At 41.2% G+C, this 15,443-nt stretch overlaps 1 protein-coding gene across 5 annotated transcripts; it reads left to right on the forward strand.

Moving 5' to 3' along the window:
• Nucleotides 1-532: 532 nt before the first annotated feature.
• On the forward strand, nt 533-10,689 carry LOC106582282 (zinc finger protein 148). 5 transcript variants are annotated; one of them, XM_045704730.1, is made up of 7 exons: nt 533-823; nt 1,583-1,894; nt 2,104-2,232; nt 2,477-2,600; nt 2,770-2,853; nt 2,978-3,096; nt 3,350-10,689. In XM_045704730.1, the coding sequence occupies exons 2-7, from the start codon at nt 1,607-1,609 to the stop codon at nt 5,000-5,002; spliced, it is 2,397 nt and encodes a 798-aa protein (XP_045560686.1). In that variant the 5' UTR covers nt 533-823; nt 1,583-1,606; the 3' UTR covers nt 5,003-10,689. The 5 variants fall into 5 exon arrangements, with proteins under 5 accessions (XP_045560686.1, XP_014020668.1, XP_045560687.1 ...); XM_045704731.1 differs by having other exon boundaries at nt 537-819; XM_014165192.2 differs by having other exon boundaries at nt 540-823; nt 1,591-1,894.
• The last annotated feature ends 4,754 nt before the right edge of the window (nt 10,690-15,443 follow it).

Below are 15,443 nucleotides of genomic sequence, written 5' to 3' on the forward strand. Positions count from 1 at the left end.
TCCTGAATGCATTAAACATCGTGTTTTGGGAACAAATAGTATCGTAGTCATTCTAGTTCTGCGTGCGAGCGCGCTAAAGATATGTAGAAAAGGTCTGCAGAGCACACACTGTAGTGCTTGCTCCACTAGTCACTCCAGGCACAGATAGAACAATGAGACAGATATTTCACTGGATGTATAAATGTGAAGCATCCGCTTGGCATTTCCACTCACTACTAAATATGGTAGTGAGCGAAAGCCTGAAGGCGGGTAGTGGGAGAAGATGGAACGAGATGGATTTTGGGCGACGTTCTGCAAATTTTCTCATTGATGAAACATTTCATCTAAACACAGTTTTCTATTCCCAAAACTAATATATGTTATGAAAAGAGTGGACTACGATTTGTAGACTTTACCCTTTGCAAAAGTTTTTTTAAATCGCGTTTTATAAGGTGCGCAAAGACCAATTGAGTTATTGCACACGCGCACTTGACAGAGTAGGCGTTCCCTAATGGACATATGCAGATTTGTGCTAGAACACCCCAATAGGATCTCGCTAGCTTATGCTTGTCTGTGCCCGACTTCTTGTTTGTTCTGCCCACTATGACTCATTTGTTCACATTGGAATCGATACGTTGTGGTCTATCTTGGTTTACTTACAAAATATTTTCTACAGGTAAAGGACATCACAACGCAAACTAGACAATTTACCGTACATTCCCCATGCACTGCAGTTGGGCCAAATGCGGTGACGTTTCTTTCTCTCGCGGCATATATCACACAGCGGATACACTTTTGCAGATTAACCATGACTGCTAAACGACCTTATTAGACTCCAAAGTAGGTAAGCAGTCTAAAGACGTTACGTTAGCTAGCTTAGCTAATGTTAGTAATATATATATATATATTTTGGTTAGAAACGTTATCTAGACAGCTAGCTAGTTGTGAACAGTTTTCTGCCGTGCATTAGCTACTTCTCGATTTCACTTGAGTGAAGCTAACCTAAATCTTGACTTGAGTTCTTGCTAGCTCTTCTGGGTTGTTGTTTCTGATCAGGCCTAGCTAGCTAACGTTTGCTATTCACAGCTAACCATAGTTAGCAAGCTAGCTAACAGGCTACTGCTAACGTTGCCTGTCAACGCTGATAGCTATCTAACGTTAGCTAGTTAGTTGTGTTGCTTGTTTAGGTAAAGTTGTTTAGCTAGCTAAAGTTACAAATCATCTTAACATCTAACGTTAGGTTGCTATGTTGCTAGTTAGCCAGTTGACCGCTCAATTTATTTTATAGCGACATATCATGTTGTTACCCTAGCTACTACTATGTACAATAGCCTTAGCCTACTAACGTTAGCTAGTTTTAGTTCTAACGCTCGCTGTGTTATTTTGATTTAACGGGATTGTTGATGGCTACAGTAGTTACTCAGTTGGCTGACAATCTTTCAAGGTTTTGTTTGTTAGTTATTCAGTTAGCTAACTGTCAGCTAAACCCGAGATTACTCAGTGATGACCCCTATTAAATGTAGCTAAATGTTTTCGTTGTCTTTAACTAAGTTACAGTAACTCGTTAGCTAGCTAATACTTCTGCCCTCATTTGACCCCACAGACACGTAGGTCCCTCTAAGTTAAGATGAACATTGATGACAAGCTGGAGGGGATGCTGCTGAAGTGTGGTGGGGGAGTGGATGAGAGGGTGGGGTTAGGGGGTGGAGGTCCAGTCGTCATGACCCTGGGCGAGCGGGGTTTAGCCCACCACCCCCTGTTAGCAGACGATGATGAAGAGGATGATGATGACCTGACAGGGGTTTCAATGGTGTCCCATGACCTGATCCCAACTGATGAGATGGTGGTACATGAGGAGACTGTGAAGAACGGCAGGGAAGGGGGAATGAATCAGAGACTCTCACACAAGCTGCCTGTGAGTCCATGTCATGCATACATTCTTATTGCCAGTCTTCTTGCCATACATGCTGTAAATCGTGACATTGGGTGAATCTCAAGTCTTTCGTCATTCCTTACTTCCTCTCTTCTCCCGGTCTTCATTTTGAAGACTTGCGATTCACCCATTGAGTGCAAAATCATTCTGACTTTAAGCAGTGAAATTCAAACATAAGCAATGTTTTGTAGGTAAGCATCAAACAAGAGTTGAAGCTGACTTCTGATCAACTAATGCTGGGGAAGAAAGAAAGAAAACAGCCCAGAGACCTCACAGAGTGTCACAAGAAGAAGAAGCGAAAGCAGCGCTCTCCTGCCAAGGTGCAAATGTATAATACGTTTTGCATTTAAATCATTATTGCTTGAAACAAGGTTATAATCACATGGTCTGTGCAGATTAAATATCTATTTTGGGACCTGACAAATCCTGTTGCCAAAACTAGCAACATGAAAACCATTATTATTATTTTTTTTTTTATGAAGGCCCACCCAGCTTCAGTTGTATATAAATTGTGATTTGACACATTTCTTGTCCTTGTCTTTCCATTTATCTCTCTTTGTTTAGATTCTCACCATCAATGAGGATGGGTCATTGGGTCTCCAGAGTCCAAAGTGTCATGTGTGTGTGCACTGCAACGCAGCCTTCCGAACCAACTACCATCTACAAAGACATGTCTTCATCCACACTGGTATGTCTTATGACAGTCAAGCCTCTTGCTTTACATTAAATTAACAAAACAATGATCTAGGCCCTCTGTTGTAAGGTACAATTTCTGCATAATAAGTAGGCTAACACAATTTCCCATTGAATATAAGTAAGAAAAATATGGTCAAACTGACCAACTTGCTTGGTTTCAGGTGAGAAGCCATTTCAGTGCAGCCAGTGTGATATGCGCTTCATACAGAAGTACCTTCTCCAGAGACATGAGAAAATCCACACTGGTAAGAGAATGCCCCACGAAGTGATGATTTAACTATGTTAGCCAATGGTTAGTCAAAGATCCCACCTGTTGAATGTTGATGTTACTTGCCCACAGAATGAGCTGTCCCTTTGACTTTCTGTCAGGTGAGAAGCCCTTCCGCTGTGAGGAGTGTGGCATGAGGTTCATTCAGAAATACCACATGGAGAGGCACAGAAGGACCCACAGTGGAGAGAAGCCCTATCAATGTGACTACTGCCACCAGGTTGGTTATTTATGTTATCAAAGCACATCTCAATGGCCTGGTCCCATATCTGTTTGTGCTGTATAGCCAACTCCTATGGTTTGCCATGATAGACAATGACCTTAGGAGTTAGCAAGATGGCACAAATAGTATACATCTCTAGTTCAAATTCTAGTTTAAAACTGGTTTATATAGCATGCAGACGTTTCTTTAGAAACATTTATTCTGCTACTATCCATGTATGCCACAAACCCATTCGGTTTGTTTTCCACAGTACTTCTCCAGAACTGACCGGGTTCTAAAGCACAGGCGCATGTGCCATGAGATGAAGGAGAGGAAAGCCCACAAGGCTGCAGCAGCTGGGAAAGATGGAGGACTCCTGCGCAACACAGAATCTCTGGGCTTTTCCTTCTCTGCCAAAGAGTGCTCGCTGCCCAAGAAGAAACGCTTGAAGACTTCAGACAAGTCTCAATGCTCTCTCTCAGCTGCTGCCACTGAAGACGTTGCCACGGTCACTTCTCTTGGCGCCATGGATAAGGAGGTGGAGCAAAGACTGAACAAAATCGAATGTCTACCTCTCTATGCGGTTACCTCCAAGGTGGTCAAAGATGAGTATGTGGTGGCAGATTATTCTGTGGAGCTTCCAGACTCGTCTGGCGAGCAGCATTTGGGGCTGGGTGGGGAGAATCTCTCCTCTGAGGAGATTCATCCTCCCAAGCTGGTCCTTAAGAAGGTCCCCAAGAGGAGTCTGAAGCAACCAACTGATCCCAAACCACCTGTGAGTCTGTCCCCTTTGTCCTCTTTTGAAGATGGCAAAATCACCAGGTACACATTCGAGATCGTGGACAAACAAGGTCTTCTGGATGTGGATGTGGCCAATTCTGACCTGGAGCCAGTAGATGCTCTCCAAGGAGGGCAGACGAAACCAGCATCCAGCAGCACAAACTACGATGATGCAATGCAGTTCCTGAAGAAGAAGAGGTATCTCCAGCAGGCCACTTTGGCCAACAACCGCAATTACGCTCTGAATGTAAGCAGCATCACGTCCCAGCCTTCCATTAGACAAGCCACAGTGGCCAATGTCATCGACGAAACCGTTCCCGCCACCATCTTGGAACCCCAGCCGTTGAGCGTCGAGATCAAGTCCAACCACGACAAGAACGTTCTCCCGGATGAGGTTCTCCAGACTCTCCTGGACCACTACTCAAACAAGGCCAATGGGCAACCTGATATCTCCTTCAGTGTGGCTGACACGGAGGTGACCTCCAGCATCTCCATCAACTCCTCGGATGTGTCTGAGGCCAGCCCGGTAGAGAGCCTGGGAGGTAACCCTCAAGCCCCACCAGCAGAGAAGTCTAGCCTCCTTCACGAGTACTCAAAGTTCCTTCAGCAAGCACTGGAGAGGACCAGCCAGAACGATAGCTACTTGAGCAGCCAGAGTCTTACCTTTGTCACCGAGAGCCCCAGTCTCTCCAACCAGCCTCTGTTCTCCACAGAGAAACAGAACCCTTCACCCAGCAGGTTTACCACTGGTAGGTCAGGGATGAACTCTCCACTACGCTCTACCTTGGAGAAACCCCATTTTGGACTACTTGTAGGGGATTCCCAGCACTCTTTCTCATTTTCAGGGGACGAAACGACCCCCTCGGCTGTGTCGCCAACCGAAGACTTTCTGGAGGAAGTTGCATCCTCGAAAAAGACTGATGCTCAAGGGTTGCATCAGACTTTTCAAATCAGCACCTTCGATCAGAACTTCCGGTCACAGTTCCAGGCCTCGTCACGTTCTGGAATCACCTCCCAGTTTACTATTGCCAATGGACAAGTCAGTCTGCGAAGTCATGGAACAGACTTCTCTGAATTCTCCCTTGAGACGAGGTCTCAATTGAACTCTTCCCCTGATGCTACAAGGAGTCAAACGTTTGGTTGAGGATATTTTTTTTATTTCTGTGATCATTTTGGAAGGCACTTTTATATACATATCCTCTGTTCTGCCAAAATAGGTTACACTGCGAAGGTGGCTGTTGCTCAAAGCATTTGTGATTTAAAAAAATATATATATATACTTTTCTGTTAGATTAAAATGGTACATTTTGGTAATCATTAAAATAGGGGGGGAAAATATATCTGTATGAGAAGCACTTTTCCATATGTAATTGGGTTTCGGGGGGGAAAAGCACTCATTGGCGTTTATTAGAATGTAAATTAAGAAATGTAAGCCACAAAGGTGTAATGAAAAGGATTTGGTTGCATAGTAACTCTTACATTATAATTATTTCTCTGTTTTCATTTTCTAATCGACTTTAATCATGTTTCTTCCACCTTTCTTTTTCTTGCTTTTACTCTCACCAGATATCTGGGCCTGTATTTATAAAGCGTCTCGGAGTAGTAGTGCTGATCTAGGATCAGATTTTCCTTTTTAGATCATAATGAATAAGACTGTATGGGGGGGGGGGGGTTCCTGGCTACCAATCAACATCGCCTGCCTCCCCCCAATGATTTGTAGAATGCAAGCACATTCTGACCTTTCTAATTCGTCCCAGAACCCAATTAGTTGTACTAGGGCCAGCCAACGTGACATTATCAACTTTGATACTCTGATTAGATTTGTTGGATGACCCAATCGCCTATGAATTTGTTTTGTACAACTCCCCTCATTTTGAAGTCACACAAACAACTTCTAGGATGGAAGTTTCAGACAGAATATATGTAGCGATCGATAGGGCAGCGGAAATACATTTGGGGTGAGTCGTCAGGCAAGGTGGCTGGTCCTAGATCAGCACTCTTACTCTGAGGCCCTATGAACACGGGCCCTGTTACCGTAGGCCATGTCAACATAACAATTCTGAGATTCTTCTAAAGTCATGCTATATAGCTGCTGAATGTAGTGTTGTCCACTTGTTGATAATGTACAGTATACCTGCTGTAAGACCTTTTCATTTCATTTTATCTGAACAGAATTAATTTCAAATAATTTATGTAAGGAATGTTTTCTTCAGTTGCTTGCTGAACTCCTTTTTCATGGTGTGTAGCCTGAAATATGATTTTATTTGTATTTGATCATATGATCATTTTGATTTAATAAGTCTTAATTTAAAGTCACTTGATTCAAAGCTCTCCCCTGGAAGAAATGTATGGTGGTTGGTGTGGAATGAAGTACACTACATGACCAAAAGTATGTGGACACCTGCTCGTCAAACATCTCATTCCAAAATCCTGTGCATTAATATGGAATTGGTCCCCCCTTTGCTGCTATAACAGCCTCCACTCTTATGGGAAGGCTTTCTACTAAATGTTGGAACATTGCTGCATGGACTTGGTTCCATTCAGCCATGAGTATTAGTGAGGTTGGGCGATTAGGCCTGGCTCGCAGTCGGGTTTCCAATTCATCCCAAAGGTGTGCGATGGGGTTGAGGTCAGGGCTCTGCAGGCCAGTCAAGTTCTTCCACAACAATCTTGTCAAATACTTTCTGTATGGACCTCACTTTGTGCATAGGGGTATTGTCATGCTAAAACAGGAAAGGGCTTTCCCCAAACTGTTGCCACAAAGTTGGAAGTACAGAATTGTCTAGAATGTCATTGTATGCTGTAGTCTTAAGTTTTCCCTACACTGGAACTAAAGGACCTAGTCTGAACCATGAAAAACAGCCTGGGATCATTATTCCTCCTCCACCAAACTTTACAGTTGGCATTATGCATTGGGGCAGGTAGCGTACTCCTGGTATCTGCCAAACCCAGATTTGTCCGTCAGACTGCCATATGGTAAAACGTGATTCATCACTCCAGAGAACGCATTTCCACCATTCCAGCCGACGCTTGGCGTTGCGTATGATGTTCTTAGGCTTGTGTGCGGCTGCTCGGCCATGGAAAAGTATTTCATGAAGCTCCTGACAAACAGTTTTTGTGCTGATGTTTCTTCCAGAGGCAGTTTGGAACTCGCTATTGAGTGCCAATGTTTGTCTGTGGAGATTCCATGGCTGTGTGCTTGATGTTATACACTTGTCTGTGGCGGAAATAGCCCAATCCACCAATTTGAACGGGTGTCCACATACTTTTGTGTGTATGTCATTCTTCATCCAAATCAACAGTACTTGATAGAAATAGGTTGGTCTTGACCATTCTAAAGATTCTAAACAAATGTAATTTGTCTGAATATTAAATTGTTTGCACAATGTACCTTAAGTGAGGTTAATTGATGATCTTATTGTGATCTTTTTAGGGATTAGATCATGGTTCAAATGAGAACCTAAATGCTTTGTTATAGGTCATCGAAATGTTATACAGTTATGTTGCATGCACTTATTGGGAAACAAATCATGGTTCATTGCAGATGTATTAATCTAAGCAGTCATTGGATACTTAAGTCTCTAGAAGGGTTGGTAGTTGTACGGCTGTTTTCTCAGTAGCTGGTGAAGACCGCAAGGGGAAATAATCCATGAGTAGAGTGGGAAATCAGCCCGGAAAGTTATATAAAATAATCATTGTGTTTTGTACACACTTCATTACGGGTGAATGTATGTCAGCGCAGGTAGGTTTCCATCCAGTTGGTGACAGATTTTCATTTGAATATTCTAAACTCTGCATTAAAAACAATATGCACATTTTCCCACCAGAGATGTTTCCATCTAATGAACTTGTTGTGGATGAAAGGCTGTGCGTGATGACGTCGTGCCCATAACTTTTGCGATTAAATAAAAAATCGCATTTTCAACTCTACTGTTGGTTTTGTACCCCCAAAATGTTATTATATAGGGAATGTGCCCACTCTGGTCTTTGCATGTGTTCTCTATAGCCAACAGCTCGCAGACACAGTGTGGGTTGGCTACCTACATGATGAAATGATGGATAATAGCGAGAATATTTGTTAAATGACAGCCAAGCATAGATCATCATGTCACCAGAATAAGACACTCAATATATTTATTGGAAAACAATGTCAAGCTTGCACTTTCACCATCCTGTGAAGTTCATAACTTATTTAATCTGTAGCCTAATAAACTGCATGCTTTCCCGACGAGTCGTAGTGGGAGGACCACACTATATCATCCCACGACTCCAAGTTTACTTCAATATGATGGTTCTTATATCAATATTTGCACGTCAGGGCGTTTCCACTGCCATTTCTTGCCTAATACATTTTACCAACACAAAAAGATCTCCCCATGTTGAACGAACAAATGATCTGTGGGCATTAATACAATTGTACTGAAACTTCTGCTTTCCATCACAACTATCGTGATTATTTTATAAGTTTTGACTTTACTCACATAACTGTTGCTGGAAACTTGATTTTTTGGGGGGGAAGAGAATTGCCCATTCCGCAGTACTTTATATCCTACATTGCACATATAGTTGTAAGAGATTCAAGTTTGTCTTTCATTTAGGCTCCTGTCCTGGAAAATATCTTTATTAGTTCTCATCAGTGCCTTTTTAAAATATTTAAAATATCCCCATATGTTTCATAGTAATTTTTGGTGACTGTCAATTAAATATACTAGCCCCATCTGCACTTTCTGAAACAAACCCAATTCAAAGTTATTTACAATGAAAGTGGAACTTTCTGCTCTTTAAAAGGACTTTCCTTTCAAACATTCTAGCCCTCTTGCTATTACAGCAAAGACTGACCACTGGCATCTCTTTCGATTTTCTATCTTTTGTAGCACAGAAATTATAAAAAATGTTTTATCTACCGGTAATCTATTGTTAGGGTGTTTATCTGTGTGCTTTTCCAAGAAAGTTCTGAAAATTAAGATTTGAATTGCACGATGACATTTTAAGTGAATGGTTATTTCTTTATAGATATTACTGTATTACACACTGCCTAACTTTCTGAATAGTTGTGCATATTTGGCAGAGGTTACAGAACATTTTTGAGATATATTTTGTTGAGTCTCTCTTGCATTGTTGGGTTTCTATGGTATTTGTTGTAACAGATTGATATAATTGTTGCATGTGAAGCGAAACAACACAATAACAGCCACTTTTTGAAGTTACCTTGACAAAATTAAATGGTTTGAAATTATTTTTCTTGTTATATTGCCTTAGTCATTTCGGTCTTGCTATTTTGTCTTGCATGATGTCTTTCTTTTTTGTGCTTTATTGTTCATGCCTTTTAAAGTTAAATTGTTTTGCTTATAGAATTGATAGTTATATTATGTCAACATTATGTTTTACATCAAATGCTAGCTCTCACTTGTTACATTTCTACTGACAATCAGGGACAAATAATACCCTCATTCTGGATTCAACAGCTACTACACTTTACTCTGTAAACATTCCCTCTGTAGAATGTATAGAAAGTTGGTATCTCTGCTGTAAATAAGTAGAATATTTTTGGCTTGTGTATTTTCAGTTCTGGACAACCTGGTGGTTCTAGCTACAGTGAGGATTGGTGTACAATGTTTTATGGAGCCACTTTTCATTAGATTTTCAATGCAGTTTAATGTTTGTCACTTCATGTTCTGTGAAACCATAGGTTTTTTTCCACCTATTTTTTTATTTTATTTCCCTCATTAGTGATTTGACCAGCTATGATTTGACTCGTAGTAATTAAAGTCCGCCCATCCTTCCATGAAATAATAGTTACAGTATTGTAGTGTGGACTGGACTGTCAGTTTGAAGAATACCTGGGGCATCATCCTCGGAAATTCATCAACAATTGATTATTCAATGTCATGTGGCATATAACTGAAATGTTGACCTGTAGTCAATCATGAGATGTGAAAAATGTTTAGTTTCCCCCCCCCCCCCATTTCAGTTATCATCTGATTGTATGGGTTTAAGTTTTACACTAAACCTACTGTACACCGGTGAAAGAAAGCACATTCAAAAGCACGGTGTATAGTTGTATGTTTATTTCTCCATGACTATCTTAGATTTCAACTTATAGTATAAGTTTGAGACCCAAAATGTTCCTTCTTCAACTGCATACCGAGGGAACTGAAAAGATTGCTGTTATGGTTGTGAAAAAGCAACCAATTTTTGGGACAGTTCCACCACGTACAGTAACCCCCTATCCATAAACTGACCGTAAGTGTCCTTGTATAAGCTGGGGAAAAAATGAAACTTGTTTCATCAGATTGGGGGGGAAAGTATAAATGTTAAAGTTTTTGATAAATACTTTGTTCTATTTTTGAAAAATATAATGTTGCTTGTAAAAAGGCTCTGAAGTATGTATGTCATATAGTCATTATTGCAGACAGTCCTCAGTTATATCAGATAATTGTTTTTATTCTGGATATGTTGAGCTTCTTTGGCAGTTGTGGACAAGAGCTTCTTCCTTTGAGACTGAGTTATTTTGACTCAGATGTTCATGTTTTATCATTGAGCTACAGAAGGAAGGATAGTAAACTCGTTGTTAGTCAAGTTATGATGAATTATTATATTTCAGATGGTTGATCAAAAGCAAGATGTTGATTTGCATGGTCTTTTAGTTGTCGATTCGATTGAACTGGATATTATATGTAATGTACTGCTTTAATTGTAGCTGATTTTATTTCAGTAAAGTTCTGTTAGATTTATGCAATATATTATATAGGACTTGTGAAAAATCTGATTCTTCAATTGTTTGTTTTTGATTGTTTATCATGTCCTTCCAAATAAAAATAATTATCCATACAGTAGGCCTACTGGTTTCTTGGAAGTATAATAATTATATAATATTAATATAGACCTATAAATAACAATTATTTATTGAAGAAATGCTTTGATATTGATTACGTTATTTTCCATCATGAGGCATATAAAATGCACAAATTACACTTCTGAATTTGATATGTTATTAAAACCCAATTGCTGACAACTGCCCATTTGAAGGTTGGTTAAAACTAACAAAGGACTTTAGCCTAGCTGTATCTTTTTGGAGCAGAGCAACACACCTTTAAATTGTCATTGATCAAAACCAAAATGTACAGTGCATTTGGAAAGTATTCAGAGCCTTTCCTTTTTTCCACATTTTGTTATGTTACAGCCCTATTCTAAAATTGATTAAATAAAAAAAAAAATGCATCTATATATACACACACTACCCCGTAATGACAAAGTGAAAACAGGTTTTTAGAAATGTTAGCTAATTTATCAAACATAATAAATGGAAATACCTTATTTACATAAGTATTCAGACCCTTTGCTATGAGACTCGAAATTGAGCTCAGGTGCATCCTGTTTCCATTGATCATCTTTGAGATGTCTCTACAACTTGATTGGAGTCGACCTGTGGTAAATTCATGAATAATGATGAGTGAGAAAGTTACATTTACTCAAAGATCATGCCCCCCCCATACATGCCCTCTCACCATTACCAGCAGCACACCATCCTGCATCCCACTGCTGGCTTGCTTCTGAAGCTAAGCAGGGTTGGTCCCTGGATGGGAGACCAGATGCTGCTGGAAGTGGTGTTGGAGGTCCAGTTGGAGTCACCATTTCCTCTTGTCAATGTTTTTATCCCAATGCCCCAGGGCAGTGATTGGGGACATTGCCCTATGTAGGGTGCCATCTTTTTGATGGGAAATTAAACGGTTGTCCTGACTCTCCGTCATCACTAAAGATCCCATGGCACTTATCATAAGAGTAGGGGTGTTAACCCCGGTGTTCTGGCTAATTCCCAATCTGGCCTTCATACCATCATGGCCACCTAATCATCCCCAGTTTACAATTGGCTCATTCATCCCCCCTCATCTCCCCTGTGACTATTCCCCAGGTCGTTGCTGTAAATGAGAATGTGTTCTCAGTCAATTTACCTGGTAAAATAAGGGTAAAAAAAAAAAATATTGCAAAAATACCAGGGGAGGTTAGCATTTTGATCAGAAACATATTCTATTCCTATTTATAATAAAAGTATACAGTGTACATGATTTACCATTCATTTCTATTGGGCACAACATAATGCGAAACACAACCAAAACAAACTGCAAATGCATCCAACAAGCTTGATGGAGTCATTGCGTGCCAGGAATATGTGACCAAATTCTAATCTTTTAACTACATTTTATTGAATTTGTCCAAATATTTATGATCCCTTTAAATGGGGTGACTAGATACTTACCGTTAAAAGTGCTTTCACTGTTTTCTGTCCCTCCCAAAAGATAGAATTTGTAGATAATTGGACCAAGCCTGGCCATTTGAGGAGTGACGGATTCCATCCTAGCTGGAGGGGTGCTCTCATCTTATCTACGAACATAGGCAGGACTCTAACTCCCCTAGCTCCACAATGAGATAGGGTGCAGGCCAGGCAGCAGGCTGTTAGCCAGCCTGCCAGCTTAGTGGAGTCTGCCACTAGCACAGTCAGTGTAGTCAGCTCAGCTATCCCCATTGAGACCGTGTCTGTGCCGCGACCTAGGTTGGGCAAAACTAAACATGGTGGTGTTCGCCTTAGCAATCTCACTGGAATAAAGACCTCCTCTGTTCCTGCCATTATTGAAAGAGATAGCGATATCTCGCATCTCAAAATAGGGCTACTTAATGTTAGATCCCTCACTTCCAAGGCAGTTATAGTCAATGAACTAATCACTGATCATAATCTTGATGTGATTGGCCTGACTGAAACATGGCTTAAGCCTGATGAATTTTCTGTGTTAAATGAGTCCTCACCTCCTGGTTACACTAGTGACCATATCCCCCCGCGCATCCTGCAAAGGCGGAGGTGTTGCTAACATTTATGATAGCAAATTTCAATTTACAAAAAAAAAAAATGTTTTCATCTTTGGAGCTTCTAGTCATGAAATCTATGCAGCCTACTCAATCACTTTTTATAGCTACTGTTTACAGGCCTCCTGGGCCATATACAGCATTCTTCACTGAGTTCCCTGAATTCCTATCGGACCTTGTAGTCATGGCAGATAATATCCACATTTTTGGTGACTTTAATATTCACATGGAAAAGTACACAGACCCACTCCAAAAAGCTTTCGGAGCCATCATCGACTCAGTGGGTTTTGTCCAACATGTCTCCGGACCTACTCACTGCCACAGTCATACTCTGGACCTAGTTTTGTCCCGTGGAATAAATGTTGTGGATCCTAATGTTTTTCCTCATAATCCTGGACTATCGGACCACCATTTTATTACGTTTGCAATCGCAACAAATAATCTGCTCAAACCCAACCAAGGATCATCAAAGGTAGTGCTATAAATTCTCGGACAACCCAAAGATTTCTAGATGCCCTTCCAGACTCCCTCCGCCTACCCAAGGACGTCAGAGTACAAAAATCAGTTAACCACCCAACTGAGGAACTCAATTTAACCTTGCGCAATACCCTAGATGCAGTCGCACCCCTAAAAACCAAAAACATTTGTCATAAGAAACTAGCTCCCTGGTATACAGAAAATACCAGAGCTCTGAAGCAAGCTTCCAGAAAATTGGAATGGAAATGGCGCCACACCAAACTGGAAGTCTTCCGACTAGCTTGGAAAGACAGTACCGTGCAGTATCAAAGAGCCCCCACTGCTGCTCGATCATGCGATTTTTCCAACTTAATTGAGGAAAATAAGAACAATCCAAAATGTACTTTTGATACTGTCGCAAAGCTAACTAAAAAGCAGCATTCCCCAAGAGAGGATGGCTTTCACTTCAGCAGTGATAAATTCATGAAGTTCTTTGAGGAAAAGACCATGATCATTAGAAAGCAAATTACGGACTCCTCTTTAAATCTGCGTATTCCTCCAAAGCTCAGTTGTCCTGAGTCTGCACAACTCTGCCAGGACCTAGGATCAAGGGAGACACTCAAGTGTTTTAGTACTATATCTCTTGACACAATGATGAAAATAATCATGGCCTCTAAACCTTCAAGCTGCATACTGGACCCTATTCCAACTAAACTACTGAAAGAGCTGCTTCCTGTGCTTGGCCGTCCTATGTTGAACATAATAAACGGCTCCCTATCCACCGGATGTGTACCAAACCCACTAAAAGTGGCAGTAATAAAGCCTCTCTTGAAAAAGCCAAACCTTGACCCAGAAAATATAAAAAACTATCGCCCTATTTCAAATCACCCATTCCTCTCAAAATGTTTTGAAAAAGCCGGTGCGCAGCAACTCACTGCCTTCCTGAAGACAAACAATGTATACGAAACGCTTCAGTCTGGTTTTAGACCCCATCGTAGCACTGAGACTGCACTTGTGAAGGTGGTAAATGACCTTTTAATGGCGTCAGACCGAGGCGCTGCATCTGTCCTCATGCTCCTAGACCTTAGTGCTGCTTTTGATACCATCGATCACCACATTCTTTTGGAGAGATTTGAAACCCAAATTGGTCTACACGGACAAGTTCTGGCCTGGTTTAGATCTTATTTGTCGGAAAGATATCAGTTTGTCTCTGTGGATGGTTTGTCCTCTGACAAATCAACTGTAAAATTCGGTGTCCCTCAAGGTTCTGTTTTAGGACCACTATTGTTTTCACTATATATTTTACCTCTTGGTGATATCATTCGGAACCATAATGTTAACTTTCACTGCTATGCGGATGACACACAGCTGTACATTTCGATGAAACATGGTGAAGCCCCAAAATTGCCCTCGCTGGAAGCCATAAGGACATAAGGACATAAGGAAGTGGATGGCTGCAAATGTTCTACTTTTAAATTCGGACAAAACAGAGATGCTTGTTCTAGGTCCCAAGAAACAAAGAGATCTTCTGTTGAATCTGACAATTAATCTTGATGGTTGTACAGTCGTCTCAAATAAAACTGTGAAAGACCTCGGCGTTACTCTGGACCCTGATCTCTCTTTTGACTAACATATCAAGACTGTTTCAAGGACAGCTTTTTTCCATCTACGTAACATTGCAAAAATCTGAAACTTTCTGTCCAAAAATGATGCAGAAAAATGTATCCATGCTTTTGTCACTTCTAGGTTAGACAACTGCAATGCTCTACTTTCCGGCTACTCGGATAAAGCACTAAATAAACTTCAGTTAGTGCTGAACATGGCTGCTAGAATCTTGACTAGATCATTTTACTCCAGTGCTTCCTGTTAAGGCAAGGGCTGATTTCAAAGTTTTACTGCTAACCTACAAAGCATTACATGGGCTTGCTCCTACCTATCTTTCCGATTTGGTCCTGCCGTACATACCTACATGTACGCTACGGTCACACAGGCCGCCTAACTGTTCCCCTTTCTCCACTGGGATTCTCTGCCTCTAACCCTATTACAGGGGCTGAGTCACTGGCTTACTGGTGCTCTTCCATGCCGTCCCTAGGAGGGGTGCGTCACTTGAGTGGGTTGAGTCACTGACGTGATCTTCCTGTCTGGGTTGACGCCCCCCCTTGGGTTGTGCCGTGGCGGAGATCTTTGTGGGCTCTACTCAACCTTGTCTCTGGATGGTAAGTTGGTGGTTGAAGATATCCCTCTAGTGGTGTGGGGGCTGTGCTTTGGCA

Source organism: Salmo salar, chromosome ssa21 (assembly GCF_905237065.1).
Source record: "Salmo salar chromosome ssa21, Ssal_v3.1, whole genome shotgun sequence".
Taxonomy (NCBI): Eukaryota; Metazoa; Chordata; class Actinopteri; order Salmoniformes; family Salmonidae; genus Salmo; species Salmo salar.

Coding starts and splice junctions, on each gene's coding strand:
- LOC106582282 (XM_045704730.1), top strand. CDS start 1,607: ATGAACATTGATGACAAGCTGGAGGGGATGCTGCTGAAGTGTGGTGGG. Junction 1,895..2,103: donor GACTCTCACACAAGCTGCCT/GTGAGTCCATGT, acceptor AATGTTTTGTAG/GTAAGCATCAAACAAGAGTT. Junction 2,601..2,769: donor ACATGTCTTCATCCACACTG/GTATGTCTTATG, acceptor GCTTGGTTTCAG/GTGAGAAGCCATTTCAGTGC.